This window comes from Atheta coriaria, unplaced genomic scaffold (assembly GCF_025399875.1).
Source record: "Atheta coriaria isolate IRGN ID8LTWV9N9 unplaced genomic scaffold, Caltech_Dcor_3.1 hic_scaffold_8_pilon, whole genome shotgun sequence".
NCBI classification, from domain to species: domain Eukaryota; kingdom Metazoa; phylum Arthropoda; class Insecta; order Coleoptera; family Staphylinidae; genus Dalotia; species Dalotia coriaria.
The window spans coordinates 6765037-6791104 of NW_027045450.1; the positions used below are offsets into that span (position 1 = coordinate 6765037).

Genomic DNA, 26068 nt, shown 5'->3' on the forward strand with positions numbered 1-26068 from the left:
ATTCGCTTAGTAATTTCGAGCCAACCTTCGCGTCGCGTCCACGGTATTTACGCTAGAAAACGAGTGTTAAAAATTTCTCCGCCAAGTCGCGCCGCGGTTGGAAAGTTTACATTATAATAATATACACAAAATGTCGGAATACCCGGATCATCTCAACCCGTTCAAACGCAGCGGTTTACGCGAATCCTTCCGGTCTATGAAGAGCGCTTTGTAAGTACCCGTTTTTAAAAACATGACTAATTTTTATAGAGATGCAAATTTATGAACAAATTAGATCATCATTGACGACGCGTGACAGGATAAGACATGACAATCACGCTTGTTAAGTCGACGACGAATTGATGAGTTGATGAATTGATGAATTAATGAGCGCGCAGTCACAACAATGCATTGACTGATATGACCTTTGCATTGCGTTTCGATTTAACGCGCCGGTTTTATTTTCGTTGATGGCGCTGATTACGTAAACAAAACACCAAACCACCGAAAACATTAGTGTTAGAATAGAGTTCGTGCATTTTAATTATGTATTTAACATTATTTTTTTATTTTTCAGTAATATACGCTTTCGAAAAAAGGATCGTTCAAAGGACCGTAATTCAGTTTCGACCACAAATTCACAAACAGGTATTATATACTATGTAATATAAGTTTTAAGGAGTGTTGGAGTCTATTTTTATACACATTACACACGAAAACTAATGTGATTGCTTCTAATCATGTGCAATTTCAAGTGGTTTATATTTTCTACGCCCTGATAAGCGTGTTTGAATTCGTTTCATGAAATTGTCTTTGGTATTATTTGATAAGTGCGAAAAGTAGGTGTACATCCTGCGATTTTGTTTATTTTAGAAGCGCGATTACGGCATGGCGAGAAGACTAATGGCGTGCAAGTGCCGCGAAGCGAGACAATCATCGGGACGACCGGGACGCCGGAAATGTTGCCCCGGTCGAGGTTTACGGAGCGGGTAGCGCGGTCACACACCATGGATTTACGGAATGTGAATAATCCCAATCCGTTCGACGAAGATGACAAATCAGAAAATACCAAGGGTGGTGTGGCAGTAAAAGTGTCGGATACCGCGAGGCGGGGACGACGTAAGAAACGAGCACCACTACCACCGGTAAATAACCTAATTTCATAACCTAGTTTCGTTACCCTTTAAATTATAATGATTTTGTTGTTTTTTTAGGGTGCTCGAAATAATTTAACCGTTCCGGGTGAGCATAATAATTCCCAGTGGAGTATAGATTCTTATACATCTTATGACACTGATTATTCGACGACTGCGCACACGCATTCAGAGAATGAAGACGCGCATTCGGAAAATGCTGAGCGACTGAAAGACATTCAAGAGATAAGTAAAGAGATTCAGCAGGTGTTTTGTGATACAGAAACTACTGATGTAGTAGTTACGGATAAGCAGGTGAATGAAACAGGCGAAGAAAGTAAAGATGATAAACCTCTAAGTGAGGTTATACCTGTTTCCGTAGACACGGACACACCAGTAGATAAAACAATAACTTCAACGGAAGAAGTTAAAGTAAATGGTGATGTACAGAGTGAAACTGAAGTTAAAGAAAATACTAGCAAACCGGAAACAGAAGAAAAAGATGAAAATGCAGCTGATAATGATACTACTACCAATAAAGAAGTGGTAGAAAAAGTGGATGTAAAGGAAGATGTGCATCCTGAAGAAATTAATAATAATATACAAGATGAAACCCCAAAATCCCAAGAACACCATGAAGTAATAAGCAATGGTCATACTGAAATTAAAGAGCAATTAGAACCGACGCCAGAAGAAAGGAAAAATGAAGATAAAGTAAACTGTGATACACCCGAGCATGAAAAGTCAACTGAAATAAACAACACAACTGTATCTACTGACGTACAGCAAGAGAAACCGGAAGATAATGGTGATATCGATGTCGATGTGATTTGCAATTCTGATAATGTGGCTTACGTTGACCGGAAGTCTATATTCATCGCAGGATCCACTGATAATCTGGATGTGCATCAGTGTACTGAGACGACGTTGTTCATCACTGGTTCCTGCGACCAGTTGGATAGCAACAAGGCGCCGACACCGAAAATGCGCAAACACAAATTGGGCAGGGAGACAATGCTCGGGTCAGCGGGTGATAGCCTTAATATTTGTAGTGAGATGCAGTGATAAAATGCAACAAAGCGTGCGGCGGAACGCAAACAGTCATTACTAATTATAGCTGATAGGTGCCTTACTTATATTACTTAGTTATCGAAAGCAATTGCATAGTTATTTATTGATACTCCTATTAAATTTCCAGTTGAGAAGTTATGTGTGCTTGAAACATATCTTAGAGCGAGAGCCAGTGACGGCCAGACTTTCGTCATTTTAGGAAAGATGAAATTTTGTCCATGTGTTTCTCCAGCACAGGTAAGAACGATCCCCAATTATGAAACCTGGATCGTGGTTCCTTTGGCAGTTAACAGCCAACAAAGATGTACAAATGATGACCTATGTTTCGTTATTTTAGCATACTCCATTTTTGCATATTTTGTTCGTCACATTATTATAACATGCGCTGCTCATTGCCAGTCACCTGGTATGGTTCCAACCCTAGCCAGACACCCCTAAAGTATATTTTTTTTAACTTTTTTACTTTCGTTATATTAGGAAAGCTGAATTTGATACACATTATACAGAGAGCTATGAAACTGTGTTTTCAAGCACGCCAGACAGTTTGGTCGGTTCTATCATCCTGCCAGACGCACTGAAAGTGTATAAGAGTTGCAAAAATTGAATTGTTTATACATGAAATTTTCGCATAATAGTAATTTTATTTCAACAAATATTTAATAATAATCATCACTGTTATCGATATCTCCATTTTCGCCATCACTGCAACTCCAGTCCGATGTTTGATCGTTATCAATATCGCCTGCTCCGTCCGTTTATACAAAAATAAAATAAAATCAATTTAACTGAAGCTTTTAATAAAAAAAATTGCGCAACTTTGATGCTAGCAGCTTACCACCTTGCAAGAGTGAGCTACTTCAACAATTTTTGCGAGCGAATCATATATGTTGTATATGGATTATTATTAAATATTTGTTGAAATAAAATTACTATTATGCGAAAATTTCATGTATAAACAATTCAATTTTTGCAACTCTTATACACTTTCAATGCGTCTGGCAAGATGATAGAACCGACCAAACTGTCTGGCGTGCTGGAAAACACAGTTTCATAGCTCTCTGTATAATGTGTATCAAATTCAGCTTTCCTAATATAACGAAAGCAAAAAAAAGTTAAAATATAATATACTTTAGGGGTGTCTGGCTAAGGTTGGAACCATACCAGGTGACTGGCAATGAGCAGCGCATGTTATAATAATGTGACAAACAAAATATGCAAAAATGGAGTTTGCTAAAATAACGAAACATAGGTCATCATGTGTACATCTTTGTTGGCTGTTAACTGCCAAAGGAACCACGATCCAGGTTTCATAATTGGGGATCGTTCTTACCTGTGCTGGAGAAACACATGGACAAAATTTCATCTTTCCTAAAATGACGAAAGTCTGGCCGTCACTGGCTCTTGGTCTATCTGTATTTATATATCAAAATGAAGTCATGTAAATTTAATGCATTATGTATGACGAGGCGTCACTTGTTATTAATGCGATGGATTTGTATAGACAATTTTAAGAGATTATTACGTTTCTTTCGTAATGACCCCTGAATACAGATTATTTGGGGTGTAAAAATTGCAAGGTCAGACATTGTAGACATTGCAGAGCAGAGTTGAACCTGGATGCTTTGGCGCATGCGTTGCTTCTTTGAGCTGCTGGCGCACGCTTGCGAGGCTTTCAGTCGCGGCGTGTCTTGCGTGTAGGTTATACGTACATTCGAGTCGGCATGTCGTATTAAATTTGATCAATTGACAGTGTTTATTTGTAGTAAATCGTGTAATTGTCGATAAACGCGAACAAAATGTGGATACACTTGGGTGCGAGTTTAATATCGGTGGTCATTTTCTGTTAATACGCCTGTCCATCGCTGAAGTTGGTAAGTCATGACAATTTGCACAACAATACTTGACACAATACTTGACAATGCTTGAGTGTACAATAACAACTATTTTTTAATAATAATTGCAAAAGTAAACTCTGTACTCTCACTAGTTATTGTCGTTAAACGATACTAATATTCACCATCTCTTAAAATTATTGTTTTTCTAACAATATTCTTTTTTTGAAGTGTTGGTATGATCACCTGATTACATCGCGGTTTTGTTCACATACACGTGAGTCAAGAATTTAAGTTTTTCTTCATTATATTGTTTATAATTAACACATAAGCTTATTTATATCTACTTTGTGTTTTGAGGCACTGATTTTTGCTTTTTTTAGGGCTTTGTCAACTGAATGGATATTTGCAGGAGAGCCATTCTTTGTTTCAGATTGTAAGTATTGTATTTCTTTATTACATTCATGACTTAGTTTTGTGATTTGCACACGCAGAACTCATTAAAATTGCATTGTTGTGTTTCGGGGCACTGATTTTTTTTTTGATTTAGGGCTTTAGTGACCGAATGCCACCTCGAAATACTTAGCATTTTCATAAATAAAGAACATTTACAACCAGAAAAACAATTTATATAACAATTTTCTGTATGTATTTATTTTTGTAGCGTTTGGTTTCCGCCCAGAGCCTTGCAGAGTAGCAGAAATCAAAACGGTAAGGTAATTTCCATTCCAATTTAAATTTTGCTTAATCTAGATATAAAATAGGCCGAGCTGTAAGTGTGAATGGCTGAATTACAGCTTTCTGCAAATTAGAGGATTGCTATCATTTGGTTTGCACTGATACACCCAGATGGCGCTAGCGAATGACAATTTATTACAGTTTGTCGCTAGCTATGGACCGCTACACCTAGATGGCACTAGTATCTGACAATTTATTACAGTTTGTAAATAGGTTTAGACTTCGACACCTAGATGGCGCTAGTGTCGCCATCATTTGTTGTTGCTATCAATTCGATCACCTGTTTAGTCTGGTGTGCGCCGTTGTGTTGTTCGCGTGTTTGATTCAGCTTCTAGTCGGTTAAATTTGTTTCCAAATTTTTACGTGCTTGGAGAGCATTCATTTAATGCGTGCATACGCGAAAATGGTTTATTCATATAAGTTCCCACGGCAACCGGCACCCGGATATTTCCTTCCAACGTTTTCTTTGCTGAGAACACGATGCGCTGCTATGTCTGGTGCACGCGTTTTCTATTCATTTGTTTTGCACGACGCATTAAGTTTCTTAAGATTTTTATTCGACAATTGTGTTGACCGCATTAACAGTGGCATGGCATTTTTCATCGCGCGAACGCCAATTGTCATTTTAATTTCTGAGCGCGCATCAGTCGTGGAAATAACTAATTCAGATGTTTGTTAAGTGAAGTGTAATTGAATTAGTAGCATCAATTGGATTGTCAACCAATAATTTTAAATATTTGCGTTCATGTTAGTATCTGTGTCGTTTGATTTGTTTGGTCAGTAAAACACATTTTAATAATATGTCATATTGAACTTTTTATAATTTTACTGTTACAATTTTTGTTTTTCTAATAAATGAGTTCCAACTGGAAAGCAAAATTTGAGTGTATGTTATTGCTTTTATTTATCCTTCGTGTTCATTCTGGCGTTTTCAGATTTACTTTTAAGTCACATTTGATTCTAAGTAGTAACAAGCACAGGTGGGTTTGAGGCATGTAGTTTTTAAAAATGATATAGGTATATAGAAGAAACAAATTCTCTAAGTAATAAACACTCGGTGGTCGAGTGGTACATGCATATGTTAGCATGCTCGAGGTCCTCGGATCGAATCCCAGATCGGGCATTTTTCTAAAAAATAAAAATAAATTCGAGTAATGCTGGTTGCATATGTAAACCAAAAATATAAATACGACGAAGTTCAAGTATGAAAATGAGAAAGTAAAGAAGTAAGTCAGGAGCGGAGAGAATGGGGGTAATAAGAAACAACAGAAAAGAAGAAGAAAAGCAGGAGCCAGAATAGAAGAAGGAGAGCAGAGAGAGAATAGGAAAGGAGCCACTCCGAACAGGGGTGGCCGGATTTTTAAATTTTTTGGCACGTGTCGTTATAAGACAGTCTGCAGGTCGATCTCCCAGAGAGCTCTGGTCGATCGCCCACTGCTTCGATGCGTCCATTGCTCCCGGCCCAACCTACAGCTACGATGTCTCTGCGCTTCATCCCCGGAATTATCAGGCATATCAACAATTTTTATGGTGGGGGATCATCCCCAGAGAGAGGGAACTCCTTATAAGGACAATCCTGATAAGGACTTGTAAGAATATTTCTAAGTTTTAAGTCGTCTCAAGAGAGGAGACACTTAAAAATATTCTTACAAGTTATGACCTGTACCTGAAATGAGAGAAGGAGTACACAAATCATACAGGTTACCTTAACAATTTCTATAGAGGGGATCATCCCCTGAGAGAGGGAACTCTTCCTGCAATGATTGAAGACGTTCATACAAATCAAAGAAGACAATATATCTTACTATTTCTTTATTAACAATAGAATACAAGTCAACAGAGTACATGTCACCATATTGAAACAGGACACTTAGAAATATTCTGTACCTGAAATGATAGAAGGGGTACACGCATATCATAAGACGCACAGTCACTTTTAACATTTCTTTATTGAAACATGTATACAATGAAAACCTGGAATATATAATACTAAACAATATATAGGCCGCCATTTTGAATCTAGTTATACGAGCAGTATAGCCCCGTATATGCAGACAAGTACCAAGGGTAAAACAAAACAATAAAAAACATAAAATACTAACAAATATTGCATAATTTTCGCGGAATTGCGGAAAACTATTATACTGGGTGTTCCAAAAGCAATAAAATAACATTAAAAGAGAAAATGCAAAATTCAAGAAGGGAAACATATATCTAAAACCACAGTCAAAGTAAAATCAAAGGAAATTAATATACAGGGTGATGCAAAAAGAATACTACAATATTTTAAAAGAAAATTCTAATTATAATTAGGATAACATATATATTTGCCCTTTTGACAAATTCACCACGAGAAATTAGTATACAGGGTGTTACAAAAGAAAACACTAAGTTTTAAAAGTAAAACGCCCAAACATAAATATTATTATATTAAATCATAAAGAAAATATATCTACTGGGTGATACACAAAGATAAATTAAGATTTAAGTGGGAAAGCGGATGGAAACAATTAACAAGGCTATAATAACAAGATAATATAAGAAGAAAACTATAGGAATATTTAAAAAAATCAAAATGTTTGCAACGGAAAGCAAAGAAAAGTAAAAGAGGAACAAAACATAACAATAGAACATTTTAATCATGTAAAGCAATTGGCGACCAGCCCGGAAAGCCGCCAGAAGATAAAGAACGCAGTTGACGGCAATTTTAATCTCTTTAGTTTGGCCGATAAACGAAATGAAACAATGTATTGAATTCGTAATGCAAATCAACGACAGGTGTTGCAACAGCGACATAAATCATTTGTGTGCTTGAAGACCACGCGGTTAAAGTAAAAACAAGTAAAGTCAATTAATAAATTAATTTGATTTGCAAATGCCTGATGAAATACGTAAACATACCTTGATGCAAAATAAATTTTTGCGTTTTGTCATATCCAATAACTTGCAAAGACCTTAATTATTCACTTTATAGGAATGATGAAATACGCGTATCAAACAAAATAGTATCCGCGGCCGACGGAACATCACTCACGCTTTGCCTCCACGCATGTACAATCAGCGTTTAACGAACGCTGGACATCACTCGCGCACAATCGCGAAAATGCATCGAAATATTACGTAACAATGCGTAGATAAATTAAGGAACTCAAGAATAATGAAGAAAATGTGCGTGCAGAACCCCTGACGACAAAAATGAGACTAACGCGGTAAGCAAGCCAACCGCATGGCGACCGCATGGCGACCGCACAAAAATTGCACGAGATAACAAAAACTTGTTTGTTTGTAAACACTGATACTTTCAGTGTGGTAGTGCAGAACATGAGAAGAATTGGACTCGTACTATGCATGGTACTTTTAATTTCGATTAAATTCTGAATCGGAAACCAGTAACACAATTACATATTAAGGCCCTATTGGCATGTACAAACAATCTTTTTATTAAAATTGCAAATAGAGTCTAAATGATCAATGATTAATAGTAATATAATTAATAATAATTTCTTTCAAAATCCGAAAACAATTTAAAAATTCCAATTATTTCAGATTTCTGTTTTTGGAATTAAAAGTTGGAATAGTTGTGGGGAGTGGGTTTTCCCGGTCATTGTGAGAACCTTAATTACGCACATTGTAGGAACGATGAAATGCGCGCATAATGCAAAATAGTAACCGACGGAACTTCACTCACGCTTTACCTCTGCGTATATGCAATCCGAGTTTAACGAAGCCGCACATCATTTTTGTTAAAAAATTTTCGGTCGAAAAACAGGTTCGACCTTTTTTACTAAAAATTTTTTGCTCGATTTTTATTGTTAAAAATTTTTCAGTCGAATTTTTTTGTTAAAATTTTATCAGGCGAAAAACCGGATCTTATTTTTTACTTAAAAGTTTTTCGGCCAAAGAACAGGGTGAACCAACTCTTTCTATAAACGATGGCGAAGAAAAAACTACAAATTTCCCGATAGTTCACGAGATATGACCAAATTTCCATCGCAAAACAATGAAAATGTACAAAATATTGCCTAATTTTGGAGATGTTTTTCGGCTAGTTCTAATCGACTGAGGGGGTTGAATCAAACTTATTTTTAAACACGAACTCTTTCTCTTCACGTTGGAGAAGAAAAAACAAGAAATTTCCCGATAGTTCACGAGATATGACCAAATTTCCATCGCAAAACAATGAAAATGTACAAAATATTGCCTAACTTTGGTGGTGTTTTTCGGCTAGTTCTGATCGACTGAGGGGGTTGAATCAAACTTATTTTTAAACAGGAACTCTTTCTCTACACGTTGGTGCAGAAAAAACAAAAAATTACTCGATAGTTCACGAGATATGACCAAATTTCCATCGCAAAACAATGTAAATGTACCAAATATTGCCTAATTTTGGAGGTGTCTTTCGGCTAGTTCTAATCAACTGAGGGGATTGAATCAAACTTATTTTTAAACACGGACTTTTTCTCTTCACGTTGGAGAAGAAAAAACAAGAAATTTCCCGATAGTTCACGAGATATGACCAAATTTCCATCACAAAACAATGAAAATGTACAAAATATTGCCTAACTTCGGTGGTGCTTTTCGGCTAGTTCTGATCGACTGAGGGGGTTGAATCAAACTTATTTTTAAACAGGAACTCTTTCTCTACACGTTGGTGCAGAAAAAACAAAAAATTTCTCGATAGTTCAAGAGATATGACCAAATTTCCATCGCAAAACAATGAAAATGTACCAAATATTGCCTAATTTTGGAGGTGTTTTTTGACTAGTTCTGATCGACTGAGGGGGTTGAATCAAACTTATTTTTAAACAGGAACTCTTTCTCTTCACGTTGGAGCAGAAAAAACGACAAATTTCCCGATAGTTCACGAGATATGACCAAATTTCCATCGCAAAACAATGAAAATGTACAAAATATTGCCTAACTTTGGTGGTGTTTTTCGGCTAGTTCTGATCGACTGAGGGGGTTGAATCAAACTTATTTTTAAACAGGAACTCTTTCTCTACACGTTGGTGCAGAAAAAACAAAAAATTTCTCGATAGTTCAAGAGATATGACCAAATTTCCATCGCAAAACAATGAAAATGTACCAAATATTGCCTAATTTTGGAGGTGTTTTTTGACTAGTTCTGATCGACTGAGGGGGTTGAATCAAACTTATTTTTAAACAGGAACTCTTTCTCTTCACGTTGGAGCAGAAAAAACGACAAATTTCCCGATAGTTCAAGAGATATGACCAAATTTCCATCGCAAAACAATGAAAATGTACCAAATATTGCCTAACTTTGGAGGTGTTTTTCGGCTAGTTCTAATCGACTGAGAGGGTTGAATCAAACTTATTTTTAAACAGGAACTCTTTCTCTTCACGTTGGAGCAGAAAAAACAAGAAATTTTTCGATAGTTCACGAGATATGACCAAATTTCCATCGCAAAACAATGAAAATGTACCAAATATTGCCTAATTTTGGAGGTGTTTTTCGGCTAGTTCTAATCGACTGAGAGGGTTGAATCAAACTTATTTTTAAACAGGAACTCTTTCTCTTCACGTTGGAGCAGAAAAAACGACAAATTTCCCGATAGTTCAAGAGATATGACCAAATTTCCATCGCAAAACAATGATAATGTACCAAATATTGCCTAACTTTGGAGGTGTTTTTCGGCTAGTTCTAATCGACTGAGAGGGTTGAATCAAACTTATTTTTAAACAGGAACTCTTTCTCTTCACGTTGGAGCAGAAAAAACAAGAAATTTCCCGATAGTTCACGAGATATGACCAAATTTCCATCGCAAAACAATGAAAATGTACCAAATATTGCCTAACTTTGGAGGTGTTTTTTGACTAGTTCTGATCGACTGAGGGGGTTAATACAAACTTATTTTTAAACAGGAACTCTTTCTCTACACGTTGGAGAAGAAAAAAACGGTAAATTTCCCGATAGTTCACGCGATATGACTAAATTTCCATCGCAAAACAATGAAAAAGTACAAAATATTGCCTAACTTTGGTGGTGTTTTTCGGCTAGTTCTGATCGACTGAGGGGGTTGATACAAACTTATTTTTAACCAGGAACTCTTTCTCTACACGTTGGAAAAGAAAAAACGGCAAATTTTCCGATAGTTCACGAGATATGACAAAATTTCCATCGCAAAACATTGAAAATGTGCAAAATATTGGCTAAACTTGTAGCTGTTTTTCGGGTAGTTCAGGTCAACTGAGCCGATTAACTTCAATTTTAATAACAACTGTTTCCCCATACGTGGACATAGAAAAAAGTCAAAACCTCGTGGTAGTTCCAGAGATATGACATTAATTCGATTAACTGAATATCACGTTATTCAAAATAACAAATGCAAGGCACTTAAGTTTCATGCAGCACGTGAGTTTGGACGTCACACAGACTCAAGACCGTAAACAAACAAGCAACTGACAAAAACAAAACCTGCTGTACAAAGTCGCGCGATCTCACACGGACACGAGTGCCATTCTACAACTAGCAAAGATATCCAAATTTAATGTAAAACACTGTATTCTACAGACATTTATGGCTACATTATGCAAGTATATCTCAAGAAATGTGCAATAAAATGCAAACTGGTTTGTGTGCATATGACAAAGAAACACGGTCGTCGATGCGAATTCCAGCGCGATAAGAAATAGATGTTTACGTTTTATGCGATACCAAATATAGGAATCTTTACTTTAATAAATAAAACAAGTGCAATGCACTTAATTCCTCGTTTTAATGAACGTATGATAATTTTGATGCGCGATAATTGAGATTTTCAGACGGGAAATTTTTAGAAATAGAATAATTTATGTAATGATAAACTTACCAATGGCAAGTACTGAAACAAGCAAGAAAACAATTATTCTATCCGTCTCAATGTTTTTTTTATTGCAATGCCTGTCATTAAAAATCAATAGACGTGTTTTAACTTTTAAATCGGAGCCGTGACTTATAGAGCTTATGCCAATTTGTCTAAGTAAAATTATTTGATTCCGTACTTACTTGATAAACGACTCCGAAACTCGCAGAACATTCCGAATAAAATTCCAATGGCCGACGGACTACACTCACGCACAAGCCACACAACACTTATTCCACAATTTACGATCGTTTCTCAAAGGATAATTAATTTGTAAAACACTAAACAACCTCTTGTTTATTCTATTATCAGGAACTACCGAACAAACCGATTAAAAGTTACTATAATCGTGACGACGCGCAAGGAATGTTCACGCGCGATCCGACGGCAAGACACTACGCGAAGCAAAGACGGCCCGACGACGGGCAGCAGCGACTTAAACGGTACATACAGCGACATCCCACGGCAACTCATCGTACTACATACCTTGAACGCGATAAGCGAAGTTAGGTATTTACGTTTATTTATCTGCGGCACAAACAGGTTCACACTACAACGCGAAACATAAATTCAAAACGTAGAAACAAATGAACTTGAAAGAAATCATTAATGCATTTTTTTTTCAAGAAAGTCGCAATTTTATGCCATTATCACCCTAATTAACCTTTCATTAATAATCACACATTTGTTCAAAGATTTATTGACATATCGAAATAAATAACACAATATGTATGTGACAAAAATGAAGATTGGACGTGTATGGACCTTGGGATGTGGACGGTTGCTGTATGTATACGATATTCAATAATTCGCGTTCAACAATATCTCAACATGAAAACAATTTGTACAAACAATGCAAAAAAATCAACGCGCGAATGCATACAGAACTAACGTGAACGCATCAGTCTCCCCAATGCGCTGTAAAAAATAATGTAATGTGCGTCATCATCAAATATTATCAAGAGGAACTAACATTGTCGCCCTGACGCAATTATGTATGCACGGTGATATTTACAGAATTGAAGTTATGTTTGCAAATGACGTGCGAATATCATCATATTCATACCATATCGCAGCCAACTAATAGATGCAGTATCACAAATTCTACCTACGTTAATTTAAGTACATATTACTCTGTTTGCTCTCTCGTAGAAAAAAACTAAAAAATGTTTAAATATAAATTTAAAATCTTAAACCAATGGCGTGTTACATTCGCTACCGGCTTCAGTTTTAATATCGCTGCGAATCTCATACTCCACATTGTTTTCCACTTTAATATTTACAATCGATGTGTGATTACTTCCGTTACTCGCAGTACAAGTATGCACATGTTCGGAGTAATAAGTGACTTCTGGTATTGAAGTGGCACACCTTGAACACTCAATGTACTTCTCATAAGTAATCTTCGCTTGTTGCAAATGCATAAATTTATGATTTTCCAATTCTGTCTCAAAGTAAAACTTGGTTGTACATTCTGAGCATTCATAGGGACGATGATCAGGACCATGTTCTACAATATGTCCCCGTAATCCAGTCGCGGTTGTGAATACTGATGAACAAACATAACAACGGTACTGCCCTATTCCCATAAAGTTGTGTTCGATAAGGTGTACCTGCAGTTTGAGCGCTGAAGGTAACACATTCCTACACAGATGACATTCCAATGAACTTGTTGATTCATCCTGTAAGTGACTACTTGCATGATTCTGAGTCTCTTCTTCACTGGTGAATGTTCGTGGACATTTCAGGCAAGCAAATAAATGTTTCTCTTTGTTAATTTGGGGTGAGCTGGTCTTCGAAGGTGATTTGGAGGGAGGCGATTTCAACGGTGATTTATTACCGTTGCCATTTGCAAGTGGCGCCATTGCTGCGCAATCCTTACACACATACACCGAATGCATATTATGTAAATTCGAAGCATCACATAGTTTATTACAAACAGCACAGAGGTATTCCTTCTGATGTTGTGTCTGTGGTTGTTGACGTAAATGCCTGAGATGAAAACTCGCGTGAAGTTTTATCTCCACGTCTGTTTGTAGTGTTTGACAACACACTATACAATTAGCAGGTAGTGACAACATATTCTTAGTTGAATTTCCACCGGAGGATGATGTACCATGTTGTAGTTGATGGTTATAGAAACACATCTCATCAGTGAGAAGTGTTTTGCATTGGGTGCAATTATTCCCAGCTACTATTTTACAATGTGATAATTTATGTTCAGCTAGTGTTGTTGCACTGGCGAAAATCTCATCACAAATGTTACATTTATGTTTGCCTTTTCCAGACGCAGCCACCTGGTGTGTCTTCATATGGTGTTCCAGGTCAGACCTTGATTTACAGTGTTCATTACAGTACGCACATTGTAAACTTACAGTGCGCAGTTTTGCATGGTGTAGTTTTTTATGCGTGGCTAGATCTGCTTCAGATGCAGTACTTTTTTGACAGACATTACATCGAAATCTTGCAGAGTCTAACGAATGTTTCTGTTGTTTAGACTCTGGTTGAATCCCACCAGCAAGGCGATGATTGTGTTCACGGAGAATATGCACATATTGTAGGTACTCGTCCTTGAATAGTTTTTGACAAAACGGGCATTGGTAATATGGAGCGCTGCGTTCATGATGGTCCAAATCGGGAAGAAAATTTAAAAACGCAGGGTTTCCTGGGGTGCCTGCTACAGTAGCTGCGGGATGATGTGGAGATGCAAGTGAATGTTTCATATTCACATGTAATTCGGCTGTTAAACGATCGTGGAATACCTGCTCAGTGCATAAATTACACCGGAAGTGTTTGCATTCAACTGCGTGTTTGTTACCAAAATGTACCTACAAAAATATATAAAATAAATATTTATTTTTATATTAAAAATAATAATATTATACCTGCAAGCTTTGATCATTATCAAAAGTCTCATTGCAAATGGTACATTTATATATTGTCTGCGCATGCGCTTCCATCAGATGCTTCCTCAAATGCTCCACCTTATCAAATGGTTTCTTACACGCATGACAACAATACGCCGCTACATTAGCTATCGCATGTCCAAAAATATGCCGTCCTAACTCAAGGGCATTCTTCGCGGATTCTCCGCATAATGGACACGTTGGTGCTTTCTGTGGTAAAACAGGTGCTACACTGTTAATCACATGCGTCTCCATATGTAATAGAAACATTTTAAAATTAGGCATCTGCGCGTAGCAATAACTACAAATACAAGGCTTATCATTAGCCTCATACGGTGAAGCGCCATCTTGTTTAGCCGCTTCAGACGCCAGACGTTTATCTGACTTGGCGCAATCATCCTCATGACGTCGCTTCCGGCTTAAATCCGTAGGTTTCTGATCGTATTCGTATTTATAACGTGTCCAATGCACGCTATCCACGTGTTCTTGCAAAAGTGGCGAGGAATCAAACCTCATCGTGCAACGATCACACGCATACGTAGGTGTGGAACTAGGACGTGTCTTCGGCGACAAATCTTCAACGTTTGTATCACTTGGTGAGTGGAGATCTAATGGCGCTGGCTGTGGCGTAGCAGAGTTATTCATATAAATCGCGCGATGTTCAGCGTGAATATGAGAATACATGTGAGCCATGCTAAGGAAATCTTTTCCGCAATACATGCACGCAATTTTAGGTAAATTCAACGCTGCGTTGGTCACTGGAGGTGTTTCGGATGATTCTAAAGATTTTCGACAGGTTTGTTGATGAGTTTGCAGAGTTTCGGTCTTATCAAAAGATTCGCTACAGTTGGGACAACGTAGAAGCGTTACGGGACTCGGGGAACTTCCGGAAATACTACTACGACTATTACTGCTACCACACCGACGCGTTTCCTGTTTCGAGTGATGCTGTTGATGCGACGCCAGCGCCGCCGCAGTATTATATCCACGATTGCATAAATCACATTGATGCGGTTTTTTATTGTCATGCGTTTTCATATGGATCTTCAAATGATCACTGCGAATGTCAATCAATTAGATAACTTTCAAGTAATAAACTTTCGACGTACCTTCTTGCAAATGCCGACTCGCAATGTAAACACTTATACTTTTTATCACCGGTGTGTAACTTGGTGTGGCGATCACGTGATCTCTTGTGCTTGAACAATCGCCGACAGTAGGGACAACTGAATTGCAACTGCTCGGTGTGGGTCTGTCGCCAGAGATCCGACAAACAAAAGAAACACTCATAACACACATGTTTATGCGGTGCCTTACGTTTATCTACATCGTATTATCACATTAAACGGTGCAAACATGATGTACATATTAAGATACACCATCTACCGCGTTTCATCTTTCGGACACCGCCCGTTTTATTTCGGGACCAAGATGGTGCCATTGATAGGCGGACGTGAGTTGACTTCAGGTACATGCCGACATGCAACACACCTGGTAACATTTAATATTTAACTGACCTGTATATGTTTGCTGAGTTGTGAGGAGCGTGCAAAGGCACGTTTACACACGTCGCACTCGTATGGAGTGGTAGGTGTCGCACCAAGGGTGTACCCACCCTCTTCGGCGGTATCAGCAGCGTCACTCAATGAACTCTGACATGATGACGCTGGTGATGCTTGATCGGAACTACTTAGTGGTGAACTTCCTTGGCCTGTGAATGAAATACAAAACATAACCTAACGCATTGATATTTTTAACCTCTAACGTAAAGAAATGGCGTCTGGTGGAATTTCGTGTAATGCAGACAAATGGTTTCCCATTTTCGCGTTCGTTTCGTTAAGGTTGTTATTTTTCCGAAATAAGGGGAGATTTCCATGCGCCGACGAAAACGTAATCGAGTGAAATATGGCTTGATGAAATGCCACACGGCGACGAGCCATCTCGAAATTGAGATGGATAGTTATAAAGAGTGGCGGGGCCGTGCGTGCGTATGCGAATCATGATTCACGGTTTGACATTACGCTACACATTACAATATATATCTACAGGCGCATCCTTTTAGGAGATTGTTTATTTTCGTTTACGGTTTGGCATCGAACGCTTTATCAACATATATCGAAATGGTACCTGATTTTGTCGATTTTCTTGTGTTGGTATCACTTTCGACCTGGGGCCCTGTTTGCACTTCCGGTTGGTCCTTACCGGACTGCTGGTTGATCTTCTCGATGAGCATCTCTAATCGAGTGCTTTTTGCGCGTTCCGGTTGGATTTTAAAAAGCATCATTAAAGTGCCATTTAAATTAAATCACTTTATATTTGAATGGAGTTGAAGTGTATTAAGTTAAGTAAAAACTTTCTGAGGTATAAAGTGAAGTCACCGGGTTGGTATCGCGAGACCGTTTGATGTTTGTTTGTTTGTTGGAGATCTCGCGTGGCCTCTTCGGCGCAGAGGAAAGTGGGAGCCTGGCTCCGGTCTGTGGGGTCTCGCGCGCCCCCTCCGACACGCGTGCACCCCATTCGCGGCATGGGGCACACGCTCGGTCGCGCACGCATGCACTCACGAAGAAAGTGCAAGAAGAAGGCGTTCTTAAGTACCAGTACCACCTCTACGAAACATTACATATAACTTCTACAAAATAATCCACATCGAAGGTTATGATGATCACATGAGAATTACTCCAATTAGATATGTAATAAATTGATTATTCAATTATGAAAATTTATTTTATTCCAATAAATGCTCAATCAGACAGCAATGAGGTGATTGATTTCGAGTTGAAGAGTCTCTCCTCATGATTAACATTCCGCTGAAGTGCGGAGAGGTGTAAATTTAGCTCCTATTTGGCGCTGGTGCGCAATAATAATAGCAATGAGCAAGTACGTTCTCGTAAATAAGTAAGTACCTAGGTCTAGTTCTTGTTTCGCACCGCGGCAATTTCACATCACATCACATCGGCGAGCAAGCGCTCTGCAACACATACGTGTACCAACAGCTTCTCATCGGCGCTGCCCGCCATTAGCAATTTTACCGGTATACTTGCTCGGGAGCCGGCGACTGCCGTATATAGAGCGTGGGAAGAAACGAGATTCCGCGATCACATCTAATACCCTGCTCCTAGACCAGATCAGCACAGATCGAAAAATCTAAAGTGTAAAACGATGTGCGTCCGAAGATGAAAATGAAGTGTGCAAAATGTGCAAATTACAAATAAGTCACTACTACTCTGTGTGTTGTTGAGGTACGCTTTTTTTTGCTTCTCCTTCTTTTTACAGCTGGTGGGACTGACGGTCATCGAGATTCACATTCACATTGAGAATAAAGTTGTGATCGTCAATCACTACGCGCAGCGCGCCGCGCATTCACTCAGATGTTTGAATTAACGTCTCAAAAAGGGGGAAAAAGTAATGCGTCGTTAATAATCCACACACGTCGCACGTTTCCTTGTGTGATGTGCATCGTGTGTTGCGTGCATTTCTTCTAATCGATGTCATCTTATGAATTTAGAGCTTTTTGGACGTGTTACAAAAAAATAACTTAAAATAAATTTTTATTTCATTTTCTTTGTTTGTTTTCTTGTAGTATTAAAGTTTGTAAATTGGTTCAATTAAATTTTAATCATGTGGAGTTGTGAGTTACGCTTGAATGCAGCTCGATTAACGGTCACGATCCGACGCAATCGGTAATGTCTTCTCTTCTCTGCAGAAGCAACCTTTCTTCTGCGGTTGAAACAAAAAAGTCGCGGATGATTAAACACGAGCAGGTGCGTTATCGTTATGCATGAAGACGCCCTCAAATAGGTGACACGCCGACGCGTGTTATTTACCAAAACAGGTGAAAATCACTGCCGCGCATCATCGAATCGTTTAAATTAACACCGGTATTGTAATCTCGTCACGCGTTTGCACATTTTGGGAAACACCTGCCAATTCAATCAAGTTAAATAAAATTTAAACAAAAAAACATCAACATAACCTCAAAATACATTTTACATAACCAAACTTAACATTTATTTAATTTTTCAGTAGTTTTATGTGTTTGTTTGTTCCCTATGAGTATTTAACTGAAGAATAAATGGGCTATGAATAGTTCCAGAGAATTGAATCGAAAATTGAATGTGGATAATGTCCAGTGTTTACAATGCACCATACACCCTCCCAATATATCAATACGGTCACGAATGGAAATGCGAAACGGAAAGAATGCCACTCGCCTCTGCACGCCGCTCCCACGTGACATCGGCAGCTACATCTTCATTAAGCGCTCGCGGCGGGCGCCCTTGTAAGTGCAAACATTGCGCAAGTAATAATGGCGAAGTACATGAGGCATTACTAACGCAACTATCCGTAGGGGAGGCTGAAAATCGGGGGCGAAATTAGCGTACAATGTCCTTAACACAAAACACAACAAGTACCAACCACCCATCTAACACATCTAAGTAACTGAAAACAAACATAAGCTTTTTTAAAACGATTGACATTGTCCATTTGGCGTCTGATAAAGTTCGACCTGTTGCTTCACATTGAGAGAAAAAATGTTTCACGCGCCGAGGCGAAATTCAGTGGAAAAATGATTTTCCAAACAGCTTACACGAGCGATTCGTCGAAATTGCAAAGCCGTGACTGATTCCCTAGATGGTTTGCTGGAACTGACTTTGCGACTTTACAGTGTGGAGGCGGTAGTAAAGGCGGCAGTTTCTAATATGATAATCTCAAGACAAATCTGTAATATTTTAGCAGGTAGAAGTCGCGCGCGCTCTTTTCCCGCGGGCCACCCGCGAGCATTATCTACTTTCCCAGCTCTTCGAACAAATCTAATCTTTACTAATTATTCCGCCCCTCTGGAGAGTGATAAGAAGTTCATTTTTGATCTATGTAGATCTGTAATTTGCGCACAGACCACTCATAATTCACAGGTAACCGGGAAAAAGTAATCATTTTTTGACATTGTTAAGTAAGTCATTCTGATCTAAACCAACCTATATATATGTGTGGGGGTATTTTTGGGTGGTGGTGTTGGCGGCGGCGGGTGTCGGAGCAGGCGCGCTCGTCGGCCTCCTTGGGGAATCCCCAAGCAATCTCGGTCGCTTCCTCCCCGAGCGCAAAGACTCAATTAAACTTTAAGATGATATGCAAGTGCGCCCCGCCGCCGGCCGCCTCGCGCCTTCTCGCCGCCGCCGGCCTCAACCCCCTCATGTTCGACCGGAGGCAGCAGCATGAGATCCACATCCAGAGATCCGGATTCTCCTGTTTTATTATTAACCATAACTCTCTGGTGTTCTTTTCCTTCTTCTTGTCGTGATAGAAGAATCCCTTAATGAATGATTGATATCCGCCGTAATCTGATATTTTAAATCCAGCGCGCGAGTTAAACTCGATCGACGCAAATAAAACTCCCACAAGATAAATACGAACGAGGTCGAACGGACGCCCATTGTGGCGTCAATCCGGTTGTAGGGTAACATGATAGCACCCCCCCGTTGATATTGTGTGTTGTGTGTTGTTAATGTGCGCGAACAATCAAGGGGTGCCTCTTGATTGCGGCGCGCAGTTTACGTCTACCTTTGCGCTTTGTTTTTTACAGCGCTTTTGATCGCGTGATTGACAAGAGTTTTTGAAAGTGCCTCTCCACTGGGGGTGAGCCGAGCGAGTTAAGGTGGGAAAGTGTAAGAAAGTTAGCCGGGTTAGCCAAGTTTTAATTCCCCGTTTAGCTTGCAAGAGAGCAGAGGTGGATGTTTTTCGGAATCTGTGTGCAGAAATGGTGGAGGCGGCGGGGGCGGGCGGATGGCGCGTTTTTGATTGCTCGGGTCGGCCGAGCGCGCGCTCCCCATGCGACCATAACAGGGCGTCCGGAATGGCCCTCCGTACACCCATAATGCCACTGCTAATGTTTTCTACCTTCTAGTGCAGATACTACCTTCGAAAGAAGGAATTAACTTAAGGCATACGGATGTTCGTAATTAGACCAACCGAACACCACCTGAGTCAATCCACAAAGACTTATTTTGAAAAACAAAAAAAAAATTATTGAGGTTATGGTGGTGCGGTCCGTTGATGAAACACTCGTCGGGCGGGTTGCGAACACGATGAGGGGCTTGTAAGTCGGCGTTGTTATTGTCGGGCGAAACAATGCCTCAATGGGCCCGCAGAGAAGCCGATATTGCCACAAAACAGCACTAAAGTTTTGTTTCTATACGCTGCACGCTGCTACTATGACACCTCAGTTGGGAGCCCACCTCGGGGACGTGCTTTTTATTAGCGCCAAACTTGAATTTAACTCGGACTTCTCAGATTAACCAGCGCAGCCGCTGGAAATGAATTCAAAATCGAAGCTTATAACCGCCGCGCGAGTTCCTTTTTTAATTCAGGGTTTATGAAGGAGCGTCTCTGGATGGGCATCGCGTGCGCCCGGGGAGCAATCGGCCCGCCGTTGTATTACTGTCTAATTCAATGCATTACTGGTGCCTTGTAACTGGTCCCCGGGTGGCTATTGCGTTCGGGGTTGGGCGCGCTACCACCACCGCCGCCGCCAGCCGCCACCGCCGCAATTGTCCGACGAGGAGACGCAGCGACGCCGAACGCTTATTCCAATAAACAATAAAGCGTAAAGCACAAAGCGACAACATATGTGTGTGACAACTGACAACAAATCGAAAAAGGGAATTTTATTTTTCAAACGCCGCCAATGCCATCACCATGCATTAATTTACTTCCGGTTCATTATCCTTACTAATATTATAAATGCGTATGTCCTGAAGTTTATAGTGCTTTCACGCAAAAACTACTTAACAGATCATCATGAAAATTTGTACACATATTCTTAGTGGTCCCCGATAGGTTATAGGCTACCTTTTATTTAATAAAAATAATTATTTTTTAAATTAAAATAAAGAAATTGTTTAGTCACTAACACCTCTGCATCTGGTTATTTGACTACTTTAACGCCATCTAGCATTTTAGCAATGAAGCTCACACCTAAGTACTATAGTACCATCACACTGTATTACCGACAGCTACGTCAACATCAAATCCGTACACATATTCTTAGTGGTCCCCGATGGTCCCGGAATGGCTATAGGCTACTTTTTTATTTAATAAAAAAATATTTTTTAAATAAAATAAAGAAATTGTTTAGCCAATAATACCTCTGCATCGGGCTAATTGACTACTTTAACGCCATCTAGCATTCCATCTAAAATTTAAAACTTTATTGCATGTAGTAATTTTTTCACATAGATAATCCTTGCCAAGCAGTGAAATATACATTCTTTCTATCAATCCGTTTCAACTATGTATAATGATTTCTAATATTTATTTGATGGATTCAACGCGAGCGAAGCCGCGGGTTAAAGCTAGTTCACCCATAAGTACAAAACAAAAAATAATAAAAAAAAATGTTTTTTTGTAAAACGTAAATTTTAATCACACTAATCGTCAGATTGAACCATTGACATATTTATGGGGTGTCACCGCATGTCGGCACACCGCACACACGTCCCCCGACTCCCACTGACTCCATGTCCAAATCGATGGACGATGGCGCATGGTCATTTCACGTCCAAAAGTGCCCGCCGCTCACGTAGATAGCTAGTGAATTCGTAGGCATATCGGTGTCACAAAGTTTCAATTAAATCCAGCGGTGTGGGTCCCAGCCGGACGTAACAACATTTTACACTTAACACGTCCGCGAGATCACGAGGTTTTCCAAACTCGTCCGCCGCAACGCTGCGCGATAATTAACACGAGACTAATGCGCGAAAATGCGCCGCCCGCGTTGGCAAGTGGCATGCACTTGTTGTTCATTCATTAGGCGCCGAGCGTTTATTAATGTTGAATGCATTTCCGGCGAAAATATTTGCACACGCGAAGCGCGCATGCATTATTGAATGTCCGCGCCGATGCTTCCTTACACTGATTACGTATTCCGGCAGAGCAGGTAGGTAGGTTGATAGCAGGGAGGGTTGCGGGGTAGCAAGGGTGGGCCTGCCAGCGGGTGGTGGTTTAATCCCAACGGGGGACCCTTCACACAATCTCGGAGGTCGCCAAAGTTGAAAAATATATGCGATTTGAATGTTTCACGACGATCGGCAACCCACCATACACATCACACCCGAGTAGGGGTAGTGTTGAAGGTTATGTTGCGATCTTCATTAGTTGCAAAAATGTGTTTAGAATTAATGAATGTATTTTTGGAAGTCCTTGGAGATGGAGAGATTTTGACATATGACAAAGGGACAATCACCCTTTTCTTTTGCTAATGTAATATTTACAATTTTAATGCAGCTGTCACACGTCATGGCTGATAATTGTCACAAAAAGGGTCTGTGCGAAACGAACACTCACCATTAAGCAGACTGCCATCGTCGTCATCGTCAGTGTCGAGGTCATCGTCGTCGTTTTCCTCCTCTTCATCGTCATCTTCACGTCCATTAGGTATTTGCCCTTTGCTGTCATTTTCATCATCCACATTTTCTTCCTTCACATCAATCGTAGAAAATTCTTCACTTGTCTGCTCTTTACCATCCGATCCAATGGGAACCATTGGGACACCATCGGCTTCACCTGGAATCATTTTTTAAACAAATAATAAGAAAATGGCGCCGGCAATATATGAAAGTTATGCAAGTTGTAGATGGCGTTGGAGCGCAACTCCCGCGCGTACAGTATATGCGCAAGGCGGCAGAAAATTAATGCCGTCCTCGGGGAAATCGAAGCTTCTCGCGAGCGCGCCGCAGCGCGCGCGAGCCGTCTCGAGTGACCCGGCCTCGCGTTGCCGTCGGCGGTGGCAATAGCCGCCTCCACCTTCCACCTTGACTTCAAACTATCCTCACACCTTGCGTTTTGTTTATTCGCAGCGTGCTTCATTTACTTAATCAGTTTGCTGCACACTATTTGACAGTGGACTAATATAATCAAAACAACAAAACTATGCCGTTGTGTTCTTTTCACAGTCGCATGTTTTGCAATATGGTTCCAGAAAGGTACCCGAGGGACCTAATTAAGAACACAGTGTCACCCTCAAGTGACATAAAATAAAACTAGCGCAACCTAACCTCAAACTACAATAATACAACGCGATGTAATTTTTAGGTTATGTTTTTAGAATTTGAATTTTAGTATTATTGGATTTTCATTTTTTATGCGCCACGCCGGAAAAGTTTGTATATATAAGTATGTAAGAAAACCGGTTTAAAAAGTAACGGATGTTGTGCGCCCTGGCGGGAGAGCGAAGGCAGTGGAGGCGGCGCGGTGCGCTCGCGTTCCCCCCTCGTGGGAATTGAACTAATCAGAGTTTTTGGCGCTGCCGCCGCGCAACGGCGAATTCATGCGAGCGTATGGCGAGAGCTGTATAACGCCGTACTTTGCCGCCGCCGCCGCCGGCGAGCGCCCGCTCCCACGGGACCATCCCCAGAGTTACCTACCAACCTGGGACCCGGCGAACACAACACACACACCTACGCTGTGGAACCGAGTGTTTTTCCGCTTGTCACACCTTATATGACGTGTTTTCCTCTTTGACACCGGGTATACACTCGAATGGAATATTACGAGTCCTGTCCTGGACAACTCGCGAAGCATGTGTCCCGCGGGACTCACTTTCCGTCTCTTTCTCACTCGGTGCCGCGCGGCGGTTCTCTGGAGGTAGGAACTGTCGGTGGATTTGGTACGGGGCTGATATCGGAGAGTTGGCGGTGCCGACGGCGGTGGGCGCATCTGCCGGCCACCTCCCGCGGGACGCTGCCATTAATCACATCGACGCAACTTTGTCATATTCGCCCAAATTGCGAAATGCTAAATCATCCACATTCACAACCATATCACACATGCAGGTGTAATCGTAATGATATCTTAATAATATTGGTCAATATATTGTACAATCATAATGCATTCTTCTTTATATTCTCATGAGGATTGAACTCGGGATGACTACTACTACTTCCGTGTTCTACGCGAATGCTAATTAGACGAAGACGGAAATATGACAATTTGCCAGGGTGCCGGCGTGCCATCACAACCGCCGCCGCTGCCGCCGCCGCCTTTGCCGGTTATTTTATCTCATTTCTTATGTATGTCCCAACGGGAGCGGCGGCGGCGCAATCTTCCAATCCCTTCGCAGACTTATTTCCATGTGCGGGCTAAGCGACTCCTCGCCGCCACCCGCTCACCCGCCCCCACACCTTTGCATAGCCTCGCGTTACCTTGTGTATTATTTAGTTATTCGATACCTGTGTGGATTAACCGGAAACATACAGACGTGTGGGTTGAAATTAAATTTACTACAATGCGAACACATTGTATATGTGTGACATTCATTTGTTTCTTCAGATATTATTCACAGAATGCCAATGCAACCAATATTTATTTCACAAGTCTCGAAGGATACTTCTATCATTACACCAAATGTAGGCAACTGAATATACATACATGTATATTGAAACTTAATATTTTATTATTTTAAGACACCGCTGTTATTAAAATAAGAGTTTAATCCTCAAAATGTTAAGCATTGAATCTGGTGTTATTTAAATAGATTTCGGTACAGGTTTACAACTCCTTTGAGAGCAACTAGTTGTCTTTTTGCACGCTAGGATTAGGAATGCACGTAAATTATGAACCGTACGGATTAAATCCCGGCGAGCCATTTTTAGATTCTCAATATTTAAACGCAGATTCTTTGGGTTAGAATTTTTTTCGTTGGTTGCAACGTGCAAATGTGCAAATGACCTCGTGACATGCGACAGTCCTGACGCTCCGTGACTTTTCGCACCCCAGGAGACAGGACCCGTGTGCATTGGGTATTCCTGCTACCTGCTGCAACTCGTTTTTCTACTCCAACGGGACTTCAACGTCCGGTAATGCGCGACGTAAAGAACTTATACAAAGTGATACATAAAATAAAATGTTTCATAATAAGTTGTAGTTTTGCAAAAAATAAAATAATTTGTATGCGGACAATGCGCAAGTTAAAGTTGTGTACGTGCGCGTTTTTAATTGAAGGATCTCCTCTCGTGTAGGTTTTAAGAGCGCGGTGTGGAGGCGGCAGCGTGCATGCTCGTAATATTAGTAGTTTATACGCGATGCGCGGCGCTCGGCGCTGCGAATGTGCGCCCGAAGCGGGCGAGGTATACGACTCCCTCGGGAGCGTATCATGGGAGCGCGCATATTTCCCCGTCCGCCGCCCCCCGCGCGTCCCTTGCGCCGCGCTGCCCCCTCGACGCCGGCTCTCTGGGGTACTCGATATGGCATCGACCAGGCCGCCGGAGCAGCGCGCCAGAGCCGTACGCGCGATTAATTTCGCCGCCACCTGGAGTCGAACTAAATTTTTAATCACATACCTAGTTTCGCCGGATTCGCCTGCTTCCTGCGCGACATGCTGTCCGTCCTCAGCACATTTCAACACGGACGCGCGCGGACACGATGCGGGGTTTGGATTTGCCGCCGGCCGCGCGCGCGAACGGCGGCGTGCGCGCGGAGGTTAGTTGGCGGCGAGCACGTTGTGCTGGCGCGGTTGGTGGTTGTCGCGGCGCCGCTCTTGCTTTTGGATGGTT

General features: G+C 40.5%; 2 protein-coding genes across 3 annotated transcripts; one reads left to right on the top strand and one right to left on the bottom strand.

Annotated features, from left to right (window-relative positions):
• On the top strand, nt 1–3993 carry LOC135797144 (uncharacterized). The gene is made up of 4 exons (XM_065309355.1): nt 1–210; nt 557–627; nt 853–1124; nt 1194–3993. Exons 1-4 carry the CDS (start codon nt 131–133, stop codon nt 2175–2177), a joined length of 1407 nt encoding a protein of 468 aa, XP_065165427.1. The 5' UTR covers nt 1–130; the 3' UTR covers nt 2178–3993.
• An 8307-nt stretch (nt 3994–12300) lies between these two features.
• Nucleotides 12301–26066, bottom strand: LOC135797142 (zinc finger protein Lobe). 2 transcript variants are annotated; one of them, XM_065309353.1, is made up of 6 exons: nt 25856–26066; nt 22863–23081; nt 16040–16233; nt 15632–15774; nt 14502–15579; nt 12301–14444 (listed from the first exon to the last, which is right to left on the bottom strand). In XM_065309353.1, the coding sequence occupies exons 1-6, from the start codon at nt 25890–25892 to the stop codon at nt 12807–12809; spliced, it is 3309 nt and encodes a 1102-aa protein (XP_065165425.1). In that variant the 5' UTR covers nt 25893–26066; the 3' UTR covers nt 12301–12806. The 2 variants fall into 2 exon arrangements, with proteins under 2 accessions (XP_065165425.1, XP_065165426.1); XM_065309354.1 differs by lacking the exons at nt 22863–23081; nt 25856–26066 and adding an exon at nt 16650–16972.
• Between the last annotated feature and the right edge of the window lie 2 nt (nt 26067–26068).